The sequence below is a fragment of the Pelophylax lessonae genome (genome assembly GCF_965119305.1).
Source record: "Pelophylax lessonae genome assembly, chromosome: 2".
Taxonomy (NCBI): Eukaryota; Metazoa; Chordata; class Amphibia; order Anura; family Ranidae; genus Pelophylax; species Pelophylax lessonae.
In genome coordinates, this window is record NC_138769.1 from 700,336,974 (window position 1) to 700,352,737 (window position 15,764).

A 15,764-nucleotide genomic window follows, 5' to 3' on the forward strand; every position below is an offset into this window, starting at 1 on the left:
GGTTGCCTTAATTCTCACAGGTAGGGGAACTGAATCAGGAGTTTTTTATCACTTGGATCAATGCACCTACACACTTTTTTTCATACCTGCCTCTAGGTCCGGGCCTTTTGGCCGGGACCAGAGAAATTTTTGATTCCCGGCCAAAGGGCCTGCCACGGTATTGCACCATGGCACTTTAAGCACTTATGCACTTCCCTTCCCCACTTTTATTTGTGTGTTTGTTTTCTTTTTGTGTGTTTGTCACTTGCACGTCTGCACTTTACTCACATTGATTAGAAGGGTGTGGGTCCTCGGGTCTACCCTGAAAGTCTTAGGAGGGGGTGGATATGGCCTTCTGGCTTACTTCACCCTCTCTCATGGGGTCTCCCTCTGGGGGAGCCCCACCTAGTACTTGGGGTGGGCTGTTTCGGCAGTCCTCCCAGAGTACAAGGTCTGCATGGTTGCGACCAGGTGGACCATTGAGTACCTCAGTCCCTGTCAGGAGCTTTTCGCCTCAGGGGATCAGGCTCAGGGTCCTTCCTCTTCATAGGTAGACCCTTAACACACCCTGTGCACTTTTTTGTGTTCCCACTTTTTGTGCGTGCACTTTATTTTTGCACCGGCTGTTAGTCTGAGTGTGTTTCACACACTACGGGCTTTAAAGAAAAAAAAAATAGTTTGGAAGCCAAATCGTTCTGCTAAGCAGCCATTCCTTATAATTGCTCTAATTCACAGAGGGCTTTGGGAAGTTGGCTCCCTTCTTGCATGTAGCCCCAGATCGAGGGAAATCGACCGTTATTTAGTGTTTTTTCCATTTGCGAATAATCGCACCAACTGTTGTCATCCTCTCACCAAGCTGCTTGGCGATGGTCTCGTAGCCCATTCCAACCTTGTGTAGGTCTACAATATTGTCCCTGACATCCTTGGACAGCTCTTTGGTCTTGGCCATGGTGGAGAGATTAGAATCTGTTTAATTGATTGATTGCTTCTGTAGACAGGTGTCTTTTATACAGGTAACAAGCTGAGATTAGAAGCACCCCCTTTAAGAGAGTGCTCCTAATCCCAGCTCGTTACCTGTATAGAAGCCACCTGGGACCAGTAATCTTTCTGATTCATATAGGATCAAATACTTGTTTCACTCATTAAAATGCAAATCAATTTATAACTTTTTTGAAATACGTTTTTCTGGATATTTTTGTTATTGTTTTGTCTCTCACTGTTAAAATAAACCTACCATTTAAATCATAGACTGATCATTTCTTTGCCATTGGGAAAACTTACAAAATCAGCAGGGGATCAAATACTTTTTTCCCCTCACTGTACATTGTTCTATATGTATTTGTCACTTATTTGGATAGGAGCTGCACTTTTTGTATATATGCTGCTACATTTAAGTTAATTTCTGAGTTTTCAAAGGCAATTGGAACACACAAAGTGGATTTATATTCCTTGTGGCTCTCAAGGAACATATTTATATAAAATTTCTGCGCAGAGTTCAGCTTTAAAGAGATTGCAAACCCTCTCTTATAACTTGTACTCATAGATAAGCCTTTAATAAGGCTTACCTATAGTTACTGTAAATATCTCCTAAACTTGCACCGTTTAGGAGACATTTACATTTCATGCAGCTGATGATGTCATCGGCGCATGCGCTCTGAAGGAACTGCCACCCGTGCCGTTCCTTCAGAGCACTGTGCCGTGAACGGCGGCTCCCGCGCGCATGCCCGGAGGATGCAATCCATGTCGGCCGTCCTGTCGCTGAGCGGGTGGCACTGCGGATGCCTCGTTCTAAGGTAAGTATTTCATAATGAGCTAGTATGCAATGCATACTAGCTCATTATGCCATTGTCTTACAGGGTTTTTTTTTTTTTCTTTTTTTTTTGTTGGGGTTACTTCCTCTTTAAGTGCAAGATGAGGTTGTGGGTAATTTGGTGGGTTAGGTTAAAGTACAACTAAAACCTTTTTTCTCTTACGTCCTCCGACAGTCGCCGCCTCCTCTAAGTCATCACTGTTGGGGTATTGTCTTCCTATCCGTAGGAATAGCTAGGCATATAGACTTAGTCCAAAGACAAAGGGCATTAGAATATACACACCCATGGGGGCTGTCCCATCTGGTCAATACCCTCCCCTGCATCACCACTCCCAACTCAGTTTTAATCTGCCTAGCATCAGGAATAGTCAGGCTTTCCTTGTGCTGGGGCTTCTGTCTGCAGATCTGTATGTTGCCTGGGGGTCCCTGTGTCACCTTAGGTGCATGTTGGGGGTGCAGACGTTTGTGCTGGGGCGGCGACCGCAGCGGTGCATTTTCGCGCGGTCCGCCATCTTTACTGTGGGCACACATGTATAGCTCCTCCGGGGCGATCATGCATGTCATTTTGGCGCCATCCGCCACCATTTTGTGGGCGGTGGAACGATCGGTCCGGCCACATGTCGGCGGCCATTTTGGCGTAGCCTCCAATGCATCCCTATGGGGCAGCCATTTTCCCGGGGTAGTCCAGCCCTCTCCAGCAGCACTTCCTTTCCATCAGCAGCAAGGACACTGGTAGCAACGCTCTGCGGGCTCTTCAGGTTATCTCTCTCAATCTCCCTCTGTATATTGCTTCTGGCTCAGTTTCTTTTCTCCTTTGGGGGTCTTTCATAGCTGTGACAGTAGCGGTGGGCTGCGCACACCGCAGCGCTCTTAAAGGGGACAGTACACCGTTTTTGCACTGTAGTTTGTTCTGATAACTTGAGCCATGGATTCTCAGGAAAGCAAGTTTCCTCCAGCTTTAGTGGGGGGCCCCAGTTCTCCTGTGGCCCCGCTGCGACCTGATCTGGCTGCTGTAGTAGCGACTTATATGGCAAATATGGAAATGCTGATGTCTGAATGGGCTGCGAGAAAGAGGCCCAGGTTGTCTCTCTCTTCTGATTCAGATGGGGATATGGCTGCTGCTGCTGCGAGCGTGCCCTTTTCAGGGTCCCGCTCATTAGACCCCCCAGGGTCTGAGGGGGAGGCTGAAATGGAGGGTATTGATACATCCTCCCCAGGGTCACCTGAAGAACAGGCGACCATGGATGAGTTAATTGTTTCTGTTAAAGAAACCTTACATTTAGAGGATGAGCCCTGTCCTCCGGGCGTTGTGTCCTCGTTTGGGACGCACAGGACCTGCAAGTCTGCGCAGGTTTTTCCCTGCCCAGCTGAATTTCATTACACTGTTAATGAAATGTGGCGCACGTTAAAACGTCCATTCCTGGTACCTAGTCGGTACAAATTGCTTTATCCTTTTGCGCCGGCTACGGAATCACGATGGTGTGTGCCTCCACAGGTGGACCACACTGTGGCCGTGTTAAACAAGGCTACCTTGGTTCCTACTGAGGATACCCCGGTTTTCCGGGATCCCACGGACCGGCGGTTGGAGTCTCTAGCCCGCCATTCCTATACAGTGGCGGGTTCGTTGCTCAAACCCGTTTTCGCATCCGTTCTGGTGGCTCAGGCGGTGGCTGATTGGACTAAGATGCTTAGAAGCAATTTCGTGTCTGATGACGTGCCGCCTGCCCGACTGGAAATGGTGGATCAGATCCACCAAGGAGTCATGTATTTGTGTGATGCAGCCTTAAATGAGGCCCCCTTGGTGGCTCGCCTCTCTAGTGTCGCGGTACTTAACCGGCGACTTATATGGCTGAAGAGCTGGTCCTCACGGAAAACAGTTGCTGATTTTCCCTATGCTGGCTCTCGCCTTTTTGGCGAGGCGTTGGATACCCTGGTGAAGGGCGTCACGGGGGGCAAGAGCACTATGCTGCCCCAGAACCTGAAGAACAAGTCTTTCCGAGGCAAGCGGGGTTCTGCGCCTAGATCCAATCAGGGGTCCTTTCGTGCCTTTCGGAACCAATCCAAGGGCAAGCCCTTCAAGGCCCAGGGCAACCAGAAGAAACCCTGGGCGGGTAAGCAGAAGGCCGGCAATGCCGGCTCGGCGGGACAATATGCCTCTGCCTGAAGGGGCGCCCTCACCCATTTCAGGGGTGGGGGGACGTTTGTGCGGTTTCCTCCAGCCTTGGCTGCTCCGGATATTGGACAGGTGGGTCCAGGAAATCGTTCGATCAGGTTACAAGATCGAATTCCTTTCCCGGCCGGTGGACAGATTCTTTCCCTCCAATCTCCATCTGCTTCCGGGGCGTCTGCTGGAATTGCATCAAGCGGTGCAGGACCTGCTTGCTCAGGGAGTGATTGTCCCGGTGCCTCATTGGGACAGGTTTCGGGGGTTTTATTCGAATCTGTTCACTGTGCCCAGGAAGGAGGGCAAAGTGCGTCCTATTCTGGACCTGAAAGCACTGAATCGCTTCGTGCGTGTTCGGAAGTTTCGAATGTAGTCTCTCCGTTCGGTGGTGGCCTCCTTGAGTCCAGGAGAATTTCTGGCTTCGATAGATCTGAAGGATGCGTACCTGCACGTCCCCATTTTCGAGGGTCATCAGCGGTACCTTCGGTTTGCTATCGCAGAAGACCACTACCAGTTTGTGGCGTTACCTTTCAGTCTCGCTTCGGCACCCAGGGTGCTTACCAAGGTGTTGGCACCGGTCCTGGGCCTGCTGCGGGCCCAGGGCATTGCGGTCCAGGGGTACCTGGACGATCTACTTCTGAGATCGCGTGCCAGTCAGGACCTTGTGCGCGATCTGTCCATCACGGTACAGACGCTCCAGGAGTTCGGATGGACCATCAACGTTCAAAAATCAGCGTTGTCTCCGTCGCTTCGCCTTCCCTATCTGGGAATGGTTCTGGACTCTGTTCAGGCAAAGGTATTCTTGCCGGAGGACAAGCTCCGGACTTTGCGGGACGAACTCAGGTCCCTCAGGGACAATCCGTCCTCGTCACTCAGGACCTGCATGCGGGGCCTGGGGTTGATGGTGTCGGCCTTCGAGGCGATTCCCTTTGCCCAGTTCCACACGCGGGCTCTCCAGATGGAGATCCTGGCCAGGTGGGACAGACTTCCTCAGTCCTTGGATCTGGATGTCTCCTTGAGTCACCAGACCAGATTGGCTCTTCTGTGGTGGATCCAGTCCCCGTCGGTAGCGGAAGGCAAGTCCTTCTGTCCGTTGGTGTGGACAGTGGTTACCACGGACGCTAGCCTGTCGGGCTGGGGTGGAGTCCTAGGCAACCTGTCTGCCCAGGGCACTTGGTCGGAGGAGGAGTCCTCCCTCCCGATAAATGTGCTGGAACTACGAGCGATAAAACTCTGTCTCTTCCAGTGGTCGGACCGTCTCCGGGCCTGCCTGTTCGCGTACAGACGGACAATGCTACCGCGGTGGCTTACATCAACCACCAGGGGGGCACCAGGAGTGCTCGAGCGGCCCGAGAGGTGACCGACATTCTGTCTTGGGCCGAGACTCATGTTCTGGCGATTTCTGCAGTTCACATTCCGAATGTGGAAAATTGGCAGGCCGACTATCTGAGCCGCCAGACCCTGGACCAGGGGGAATGGTCCCTACACCCGGAGGTCTTTCAGACGCTGTGTGCGAGGTGGGGATCCCCAGACGTGGATCTGTTCGCATCCCGGCTAAATCGAAAGGTGGGAAGTTTTGTGGCAAGAACGCGCGCGGACGCCTCGGATGCGTTGGTGACCCCTTGGCATCAGTATCGTCTGATGTACGCCTTTCCTCCGATTCAGTTACTATCCCGGTTCCTTCACAGATTGGTCTCGGAACTGCACATGGTGATTCTGGTGGCGCCGGACTGGCCTCGCCGGTCCTGGTACGCCGACGTTGTTCACCTGGCAGTGGCGCCTCCGTGGCGTCTGCCTCTACGGGAAGATCTCCTGTCTCAAGGTCTGATCTTCCATCCTGCTTTACAGTCGCTGGCTTTAACGGCCTGGCTGTTGAGACCCAGGTCTTGAAGGACAAGGGTCTATTCCCCTGAGGTTATCCCTACCCTGATCAAGGCTAGAAAATCCTCCTCTGGTAAGAGCTATTAGCGTACCTGGAAAGCCTATTTCACCTGGTGTGAGTGCAGGGGGTTCTCCCCTCGTTCTTACTCGGTGTCGAGAATCTTGGCTTTCCTCCAGTCTGGAGTGGATCAGCGCCTGGCGCTGGCCACGATAAAGGACCAGGTGTCTGCACCGGCTGTCCTTTTCCAACGTCCTGTGGCGTCTCATTCCTTGGTGCGCACTTTCATTCAAGGTGTGCGACATCTGGCTCCTCCCCGGAAGGAGCCTTTACCTCCATGGGACTTGAACTTGGTTCTGTCCGCGTTGCAGCGTGCTCCCTTTGAAAACATCAGGGAGATATCGTTGCCTCTGCTGTCGAAAAAGGTTGCTTTTCTAGTGGCGATCACTTCGGCTCGCAGAGTGTCGGAGCTGGCGGCGTTGTCTTGCCGCTCCCCTTACTTGATAATTCACAAGGATAAGGTGGTTTTGCGACCACCCCCATCCTTCCTTCCTAAGGTGATCTCTGAATTTCACCTTAATGAGGACATTGTCCTGCCTTCGCTTTGTATGAAGCCTAAGCATCCAAAGGAGATTGCCTTGCATTCCTTGGATGTTGTCAGGGCGATCAGGGTTTACCTGTCGTCTACGGAATCCTTTCGGAAGACGGATTCCCTCTTTGTTCTTCCTGAGGGATCTCGGAAGGGCATGGCTGCGTCCGCAGCAACTATTGCCAAATGGATCAGACAGACCATTGAGCAGGCTTACGCCTTGAAGGAATGGGTTCCGCCCTTCCCTGTTAAGGCGCACTCTACCAAGTCTTTGAGTGCATCCTGGGCCTATTGGCATCGGGCCCCGGTGGCCCAGGTGTGCAAGGCGGCGACTTGGTCGTCGGTGCACACTTTTTCCAAGTTCTACAAAGTAGACGTTCTGGCATCAGCTGATGCTTCTTTTGGCCGCAAAGTTCTCAGTGCGGCAGTGCCATGATGGACCCTTGAATTTTTCTCTGGGTCCCTGGCTGTTGGCATTTGCTTTCCTGGGCTGTTGCTCCTGTTGAGCATTGTTTTTTTCTGTTGCCCAGTTGGTTATCTTACGGTGCATGTAAGATTCCTTTCTCTGATGTGGGTACTGCGTTGCCTTTTTTACGGTTGCGTCTCCCACCCCTCATGTCTATACTGCTTTGGGACATCCCAACAGTGATGACTTAGAGGAGGCGGCGACTGTCGGAGGATGTAAGAGAAAACGGAATTTTTGTAAAATCTTACCTGTAAAATTCCTTTCTCTGAATCCTCCAACAGTCGCCGCCCCGCCCCTCTTTTGGGGTTCTTATTACCTACTGCTATGCTACCAAACTGAGTTGGGAGTGGTGATGCAGGGGGGGTATTGACCAGATGGGACAGCCCCCATGGGTGTGTATATGCTAATGCCTTTTGTCTTTGGACTAAGTCTATATGCCTAGCTATTCCTACGGATAGGAAGAAAATACCCCAACAGTGATGACTTAGAGGAGGCGGCGACTGTCGGAGGACTCAGAGAAAGGAATTTTACAGGTAAGATTTTACAAAAATTCAGTTTTTTTTTTTTTGTTTTGGATAGAGTGGAGAGGGATTGGAACACCTATCATTTTTTTTTTTGCTTTTAGGGCCCCTATTAGGGAGATTTATTCTCTCTATTTGTCCTGTTTATCGTTATCATCAAAAGTGATAATAAAAGAAAATCCCAAATTTTGGTTTGCCACCAGAACGGTAATAGAGGGGGAATCTTCCCAAGGGGACACTAGTTCTGGTGACACCTTTGGAGTCTCCCACTCTGAAAGGATTTCTTCTCACTTCCTATTTTGGCAATGGGACAGGAAGTGAAGGTAAATCTTTCCAATGGGACACAGATGGAAAAAAAAACAGGGGTTATACCATCCCTTACTAAAAAAGTTGTACCTTTAGTTTTACTTTAAGTTATAGATTAGAGGTCATGTGTGAGCCCACTATGTAAATGTCTTTCTCAGCACCAACAGCCCTGCAATAAGCACTACCTGTTCTGGATTCTTGATATCAAAAGATTGATCCTGCTTGAACACAGTCCCATGTATGTAATGAAGGGATAGGAGGAAGTAGACAGGAATGGAAATCCCGCAAAGACACAAGCTACTCTGATTGAGCTTTCTACTACAAGTAACTTAGGGGCAGATTCTTATTTTTGCATCCACCTGTCTCCATAGAAAGAGGACCTGTCACCTTTTCATGTCTATTTGGAACAGTCCTACATAACATATACTACTTAAATATCAAAGCTGGTCTAGTGGACCGAAACCACATACAAATGTCCAGGTCTTTTTTTCTCAGAGAATTGGTGCAGGTACTCCCTCTTTCCAAGTCACCCCTTGTCTTCGCCCCCCTTCCATCCTCCAAGCACCGTTCCCTGGATCCACCCAGTGGCGGCCCGTCCATAAGGGGCACAGGGGCGGCCCCCCCCATCCATGTGTCCGGCCCCCTTATATACTCGGGATGCAGGGATTTCAATGGGGGATTATTTTTATTTTTTTGAAGCACATGGTTAGAGTCAGAGGATCTAATAGCCTTTAAAGAAGGGTTGGCTTGGGGCGCAGAGCACTACGCCCTGTACCCACCTAGTTGTGTGACAATAGCGAATGAATATTCGCTATTGTCACATGGATTCTACTCCTGGCCAATCGGGAAACGGGTCCTGAGACCCGTTTCCTGATTGACCGAAAGGAGAACCCATCCTATTGGTGAAGAAGGAGGAGGGAGGAGATGCAGGGGAAGCCCGATCAACAAAGGGGGACACAGAGGAGACTGAGGGGCAAGCCGCCTCCGCCTCCACATGTCAGTCCAGGAGCAGCTCAGGGTGAGTGAGCCGGCAACCAGGGGGAGATATGGTGTGCGGTGAGGGCTGGAGCTGGTGTGGTCCATGGTCAGGCCCGTCTGCCGCCCACCCCACCCATGGAGCACCAGCCGCCACTGGATCCACCCCTGGTTTCTCTTTTAGGCCCTTTTTACATGGGGCAGAGCTGTTTGGATGGATTCTGCTTGTCCAGTGGGGATCGCTCTGTTAAGCCCTGCTGAGCAGGCTGTTGACAGGTCCGAATTCGCTCACTGTGCTGAGATGAACCTGTCAAAGTCCCGCTCTCTTCTATGGGGATCTCAGATGAAAGCAGACCTGCTGGATGGATGGCGAATGTATCGCCTTCTGTCTGTTTTCAGCGGATCTTGTCGGATCGGATGCCAGGCGGGTGTCAGCAGACCCCAACCAGCAACAATAGATTCCTCAGCAGCCATCATTAAAGTATAACTAAGGGCAAAACTTTTTTTTTTTAGTTTTGGATAGAGTGGAGGTGGATTAGAACCCCGTCAGTTTTTACCGCTGTCTGTGCCCCCCGTTAAGGAAATTCACCCCTCTGCTTACCGTTATCATTGAAAGTGAAAGTAAAAGAAAACCCCAAATTTTGGGTTGTCCCCAGAAAAGTAATAGATGGGAAATCATCCAATGGGGACAATGGCTCTGGTGACCTGGGGGTCCCCAAGGAATTCCCCTAATTTTCAGGGATTTCCTCTCACTTCCTGTTTGGCTGTGGGACAGGAAGTGAAGGTAAATCTCCGCAATGGGATTCAGATGGTGAAAAAAATAATCTGACAAGGGTTAAAACCCTTCCGTGCTCTACCCAAAAAAGTTTTGCCTATAGTTCTACATTAATAGTCCCCTTCCTCAACAGTAGATCACTCCCAGCAATAATTGGCCACCCTCCCCAGCAACATAAGACCCTCCCAGAAACAACAGATCCCCACCAGCAATAATAGATCTGCCCCTGCAATGAGATCTTATAGCCATTACATATATTCAATGCTGGAGGTGCCATAACTGTGTTCCTCCACGTTCCTGCTGAAAAAACGCCCTGCAAATTTCATTGTAAACCACACCCAAAATGTTCTCTTACCATAAAAGTACAGGAGGATCTCAGTCTGGTTGATCAGGCTGTTATAGTCATCATACACCTCTGCAGAGTATCTCCCCTCGTCCTCTCTCTGGACACGTCTCAGGAGGAGGCTGCCATTAAGGAGTATGCTTTTTTTCTCATTGCAGCCAGAGACGCAGACACCCCTGTAGATCTCCCCAAGTGGCTTCTCATCTTTCCTCCAATTCACCTGGATAGGTTGGGACTCCAAATCCAGAGGCAGCAGGACTGAGGTGTTCCCTGGCCACAGCACTTGCTCTGCAGGGATCTCTATTGGGGCAAAGAGTGAGACAACCTTTCCGATCAGTGTAGCACATTACCAAAGTGGTTCTTCAGTAGTCATTGAGTCTACAGGACCCAGGAGCCTCATCAAACTGTATAAGTCCTAATTACATACAATTTTTAGAAAAAGACTACATTAGAATGCACAGAATCAGCTGAAAGACATGAATGTTTTCTATCCAAAAAACAGAAATCAAGCTGATCCTGGACACATACAGTTGTGCTAAAAAGTTTTCTTCCCATGGCAGAAATCATGAAATGTTGGCATTAATTTTAAAAATATGACTGATCATGCCAAAAAAACTAAACTGTCTTTAATTAAGGATACAGATGATATAAAGCCATTTATTATCACATCTCCTTTTTTGTAATCATAATGATTACATAAATCACCCAAGTAGTCCTGATCAGAAGTGTACATCCCCTGGAATGTTTGGCCTTGCTACGGACATATTAGGTGACACATACAACTTAAAATGGCAAATAAAGGTTAATTTCCCACACCTGTGGCTTCTTAAATTAGTGTATAAATAGTCAATGAGTTTGTTAGTTCTCATGTATATGCAGGCTAGATACTGAGTCATGGAGAACAGAAAAGAACTGTCAAAAGATCTGCATAACAAGGTAATTATTATTATTATACAGGATTTATATAGCGCCAACAGTTTGCGCAGCGCTTAATCAACGTAATCAGCGTAATCAAACTTTATAAAGAGAGAAAAGGATATTTAAAAATATCTAAAGCCCAAATTTTCCAGTCAGTACTATTCAATCACTTATTAAGACGTGGAAAATTCGGGGATCTCTCGATACCAAGCCAAGGTCAGGTAGATCAAGAAAGATTGCATCCACAACTGCCAAAGGATTTGTTCAGGATACAAAGGAAAACCCCCAGGTAACCTCATGAGAAATACAGGCTGCTCTGGAAAAAGATGGCATGGTTGTTTTTAAGGAGCACAATACGGCAATACTTGAACAAAAATTATGTGCATGGTCGAGTTGCCAGAAAGAAGTCTTTACTGCACCAATGCCACAAAAAAGCCCAGTGAGGCATGTCAAGGTGTTGCCGGGCATATTGTAACTGGGCTTTTTTGTGGCATTGGTGCAGTAAAGGCTTCTTTACTACCAGACTTCCTGGACACTCGCTATAAAATAGGAAATGCTGAACTCTCTGAAAACAAGAAATGTGTATAACTATAAAAAGTGCCAACGGAGCTTCTTAGAGTTGCGCCCAAAAAATAATACCACATTACAGAAAATATACATCTTTTATTCCATATCAAGGTTAAAAGCAAGGTGCATAGTACTGTTCTGGACATTTTAAAGATAGACAACTCCTATCCTCATATTGATTAGTGGTTCCAAATTTATAACTACTGCAGTAGGCAACAGACACAAAAAGATACACTCCGCATCTTTCCAAAATATCTGTTCCGTTTTATTTGATGCAATTGAAGGCTTTTATACACATGATTATGTAGGTATCACATTATTTTTACAATTGTACTTTGCACTCTGTACATTACCAATTCCCGACCCCTACACTCTGTGCATTACCTATTCCTGACCCCTGCACTCTGTACATGACTTATTCCTGACCCCTGCACTCTGTACATTACTTATTCCTGACCCCTGCACTCTGTACATTACTTATTCCTGACCCCAGCACTCTGTCCATTACCTATTCCTAACCCCTGCACTCTGTACATTACCGTTTCCTGTCCCCTGCACTCTGTACCTTATTTATTCCTGACCCCTGCACTCTGTCCATTGCCTATTCCTGGCCCCTGCACTCTGTCCATTGCCTATTCCTGACCCCTGCACTCTGTCCATTACCTATTCCTAACCCCTGCATTCTGTACACTACCGTTTCCTGTCCCCTGCACTCTGTACCTTATTTATTCCTGACTCCTGCACTCTGTACACTACCGTTTCCTGTCCCCTGCACTCTCTACATTATTTATTCCTGACTCCTGCACTCTGTCCATTACCTATTCCTGACCCCTGCACTCTGTCCATTACCTATTCCTGACCCCTGCACTCTGTCCATTACCTATTCCTAACCCCTGCATTCTGTACACTACCGTTTCCTGTCCCCTGCACTCTGTACCTTATTTATTCCTGACTCCTGCACTCTGTCCATTACCTATTCCTGACCCCTGCACTCTGTACATTACCTATTCCTGACCCCTGCACTCTGTGCATTACCTATTCCTGACCCCTACACTCCTTGTGTTACTTATTCTTGACCCAGAGCAGGATAGCCTGTTTTTTTAACCATGACCCTTTAAGCCCCTCCCATTGGTACAGCAAATTAGCCACACCCACAATTGGCTGCTGTGCACCTTGCATTTCTCTACTCATGGTGCCTATGCAGTTCTGAGGTTTACACAACTTTTCCACAGAGCACAGTCCTGCCTGGCAGAGGACCTGATCTTTTTCTGATGCAGTGTTACTTTCACTTACAGGTCTCCTACCCTCCCCAGCCTATGGCAGTAAAAAGAGAAACAGCACATTAATGAGCTAATTTTTCTGTCTCTTTACTTTCTCCTCCTATCAGCATGCTGCTTGCACTGCTGTACATCTGACTAGTTCCTTGTGCTGCTTGTCCCTTCCCCTGCCTGAGCTCTTCTGTACAGGGACTGTAAGGTGCTGATATCAGGTCAAATTCAGGGACTTACATTGATTGCATTTAACCACTTAAGCCCCGGAAGATTTTACCCCCTTCCTGACCAGGGCCTATTTTGCGATTCGGCACTACGTGACTTTAACGGACAATTGCGCGGTCGTGCGACGCTGTACCTAAACGAATTTGACGTCCTTTTTTTACCACAAACAGAGCTTTATTTTGGTGGTATTTGATCACCTGTGCGATTTTTTGATCATGCGCTATAAACAAAAAAAGAGCGTCAATTTTGCAAAAATAACAATATTTTTCACATTTTTTATATGAAATTCCCCAAAAAAAATTTAAAAATCAAATTTTTTTAACATTTTCGGCCAATTTGTTTTATGCTACATATGTTTGGTAAAAAAAATCGCAAAACGCGTATTTTGATTGGTTTGCGCAAAAGTTATCGCGTTTACTAACAAAGGGAAAGATTTTTGTCATTTTTGTTGTTTTTTTTTTTTTTAACGCGTAATGGTGGCGATCTGCGATTTTTTTTTGCGATACTGCGACATTGGGGCAGACAGATCGGACCCTTGACTGACATTTTTGACACTTTTGGGGTTACCAGTGACATTTCTACAGTAATCAGTGCTATACATATGCACTGTTACTGTAAAATTACACTGGCAGTGAAGGGGTTAACTTTTTTTTGAGAGGGAGGGGTGGTGTCCCCCCCTAGGGGCGTGATTCTAACTGTGATTGGCTGTGGCTTGAGGTGTAGGAACAGTGATCAACGGTCCTACATAGTAGAACCGTATGATCAGTGTTTCTACACAGGGGAGAATGACAGGCGGCTTGTTTACATCAGCCGCCTGCCTTTCTCCCTCTGCACCGACGATCGCTGAGTGACCGGCGGACATCGGGTCCGCCGGTTACACGTGCGGGGGGGTCCGTGACCGCGCGGGAGCGGGAGCGCGCCTCCGGGGGCGCGCGCTCGCTCCCTAGACCCTCACAGGCTAGTGATGTAGTACTACGTCGCTTTGCCTGTGAGGGGCTGACCGCCGCAGTAAATAGTCGTGCGGCGGTCGGCAAGCGGTTAAAAATACATTTATCTATATAATAATGAATGCAGAACTGAAGTGATTTGTGCCTTTTATACTTGTCTGAAGTTCAGTTTTAAGGTCACAGTTACTGGTAGGGTTATAAAGTTGTGTTAGACTGTGTGCCCTACCCCCAACATTCTATTTATACCGATATCTGTCACAGTACTTACCTATAATCCATAGCGTGATGTCCACCTTGTGTATGAGAATGCCAGTTGCATTATACACCACCACTGAGTATCTTCCTTCCTCTTCCTTCCCACCATGACTCAACCACAAGCTCCCATTGGAGAAGAGCTGGGACTTCTCACCACAACCGTAGTCACAGTGCCCCCTGTTTATCCTAGCCAGTAACTTCCCCTCTTTCTTCCATTCCACATTAGATGGGGGCATTTCAAACTTGCCCCGCAGAGGAAGTAGGACCGATGGTCTGCGGGTTTCCTGCCCCATTGCTTCTCCACCATAGGCTATAAAATAAATAAGGTAAATGTTGACAAAAATGTATAAATGAAAGAATCGTAGAAAGTACAAAATAAAAACTCCACAGCATAAAAGATATTTTATTTTTTATTGACCGCCCTTATATAAAGATGGCCATCTCTGGCCTCCATAGGTTTGAAACTGGAGTTTAGAACAAACATTACAATTTTAATGTAATTAGAGTGGTATTGGTCTGACTATCACGGTGGTGGATTGCTCCTCTCTGGTCCTACTGGAACCTGGGATATTTTTTCCTATTTGGTCCAGTTATTTGGATCTCTGGCGTTATTATTACACACATAGATTTTTCCTTGAATGCTAATCCTCCCCTCTGTCTCACCCCACTGTTTTTGGTAGAAACGTTTTTCTATAATTAGTTCTAAATGCTGGTGGTCAGCCACTGGCTAACTTTCATTTAGTTTTAACCACTTCTGGACCGGAAGATTTTCCGCCTTAATGACCAGGCCCTATTTTGCGATTCGGCACTGCATTATTTTAACGGACAATTGCGCAGTTGTGAGACGCTGTACGCCAAATAAAATTGATGTCCTTTTTTTCCCCACAAATAGAGCTTTCTTTTGGTGGTATTTTATCACCTGTGCGATTTTAATTTTTTGCGCTATAAACAAAAAAAAACATAGCGACAATTCGTAAAAAAAATAAAAAAAATCAATTTTTTTTTACATTCTGCTATATAACATTCCCCAAAAAACAAATTTAAAAATCAAAATTTAACATTTTAGGCCAATTTGTTTTCTGCTGCATATTTTTGGTAAAAAAAAAATCGTAATAAGCGTATTTTGATTGGTTTGCGCAAAAGTTATCGCGTCTACTATCTATGGGAAAGATTTATGTCATTTTTATTGTTTTTTTTTTTTTTTTTTTACAAGTAATGGCGGCGATCTGCGATTTTTTGCGGGACTGCGACATTGCGGCGGACAGATCCAACCCCTGACTGACATTTTTGACACTTTTGGGGGGACCAGTGACATTACTACAGTAATCAGTGCTATAAATATGCACTGTTACTGTAATAATGACACTGGCAGGTAAGGGGTTAACATAGTAAGTGATCAAGGGGTTAAATGTGTACCTAGGGGCGTGTTTCTTACTGTGGGAGGGGGGACGTTGCTCGTGAAATGATCACAGAGACCTGTGTTCCTATATAGCAGGATCACATGAGCTCTGTGATCATTGCAGAGAGAACAGTCAGCTATGTTTAGAATGTAATAAGCAGGAATAAAGGTGCTCACTCAGATCCTGCTGCCGCGGCGTAATAGTGTACCGCTGGAACCGAGGAGACACCTCTGCTCACCCGACCAATTCTGAAATGTTCAGAAACGCTGTGGTATTTAAAACCATTTTTGATATTCTGAACATGTTCTCCAACCCTCACTTTTAAAGTCCTAAACAGTTCATTACATGTGATACTACACATGTGGTATATGCGA

General features: G+C 47.3%; 1 protein-coding gene across 1 annotated transcript in view; it reads right to left on the reverse strand.

Annotated features, from left to right (window-relative positions):
* Positions 1-14,295, reverse strand: part of LOC309546935 (uncharacterized protein) — a 36,442-nt gene extending 22,147 nt beyond the window's left edge. The window contains exons 1-2 of the mRNA XM_082246664.1: positions 14,004-14,295; positions 9,820-10,107 (exon numbers count right to left, since the gene is read on the reverse strand). Of these exons, the coding sequence (XP_082102790.1) occupies positions 9,820-10,107; positions 14,004-14,283 (568 nt within the window). The 5' untranslated portion in view covers positions 14,284-14,295. The remainder of the gene's footprint in view (positions 1-9,819; positions 10,108-14,003) is intronic.
* Between the last annotated feature and the right edge of the window lie 1,469 nt (positions 14,296-15,764).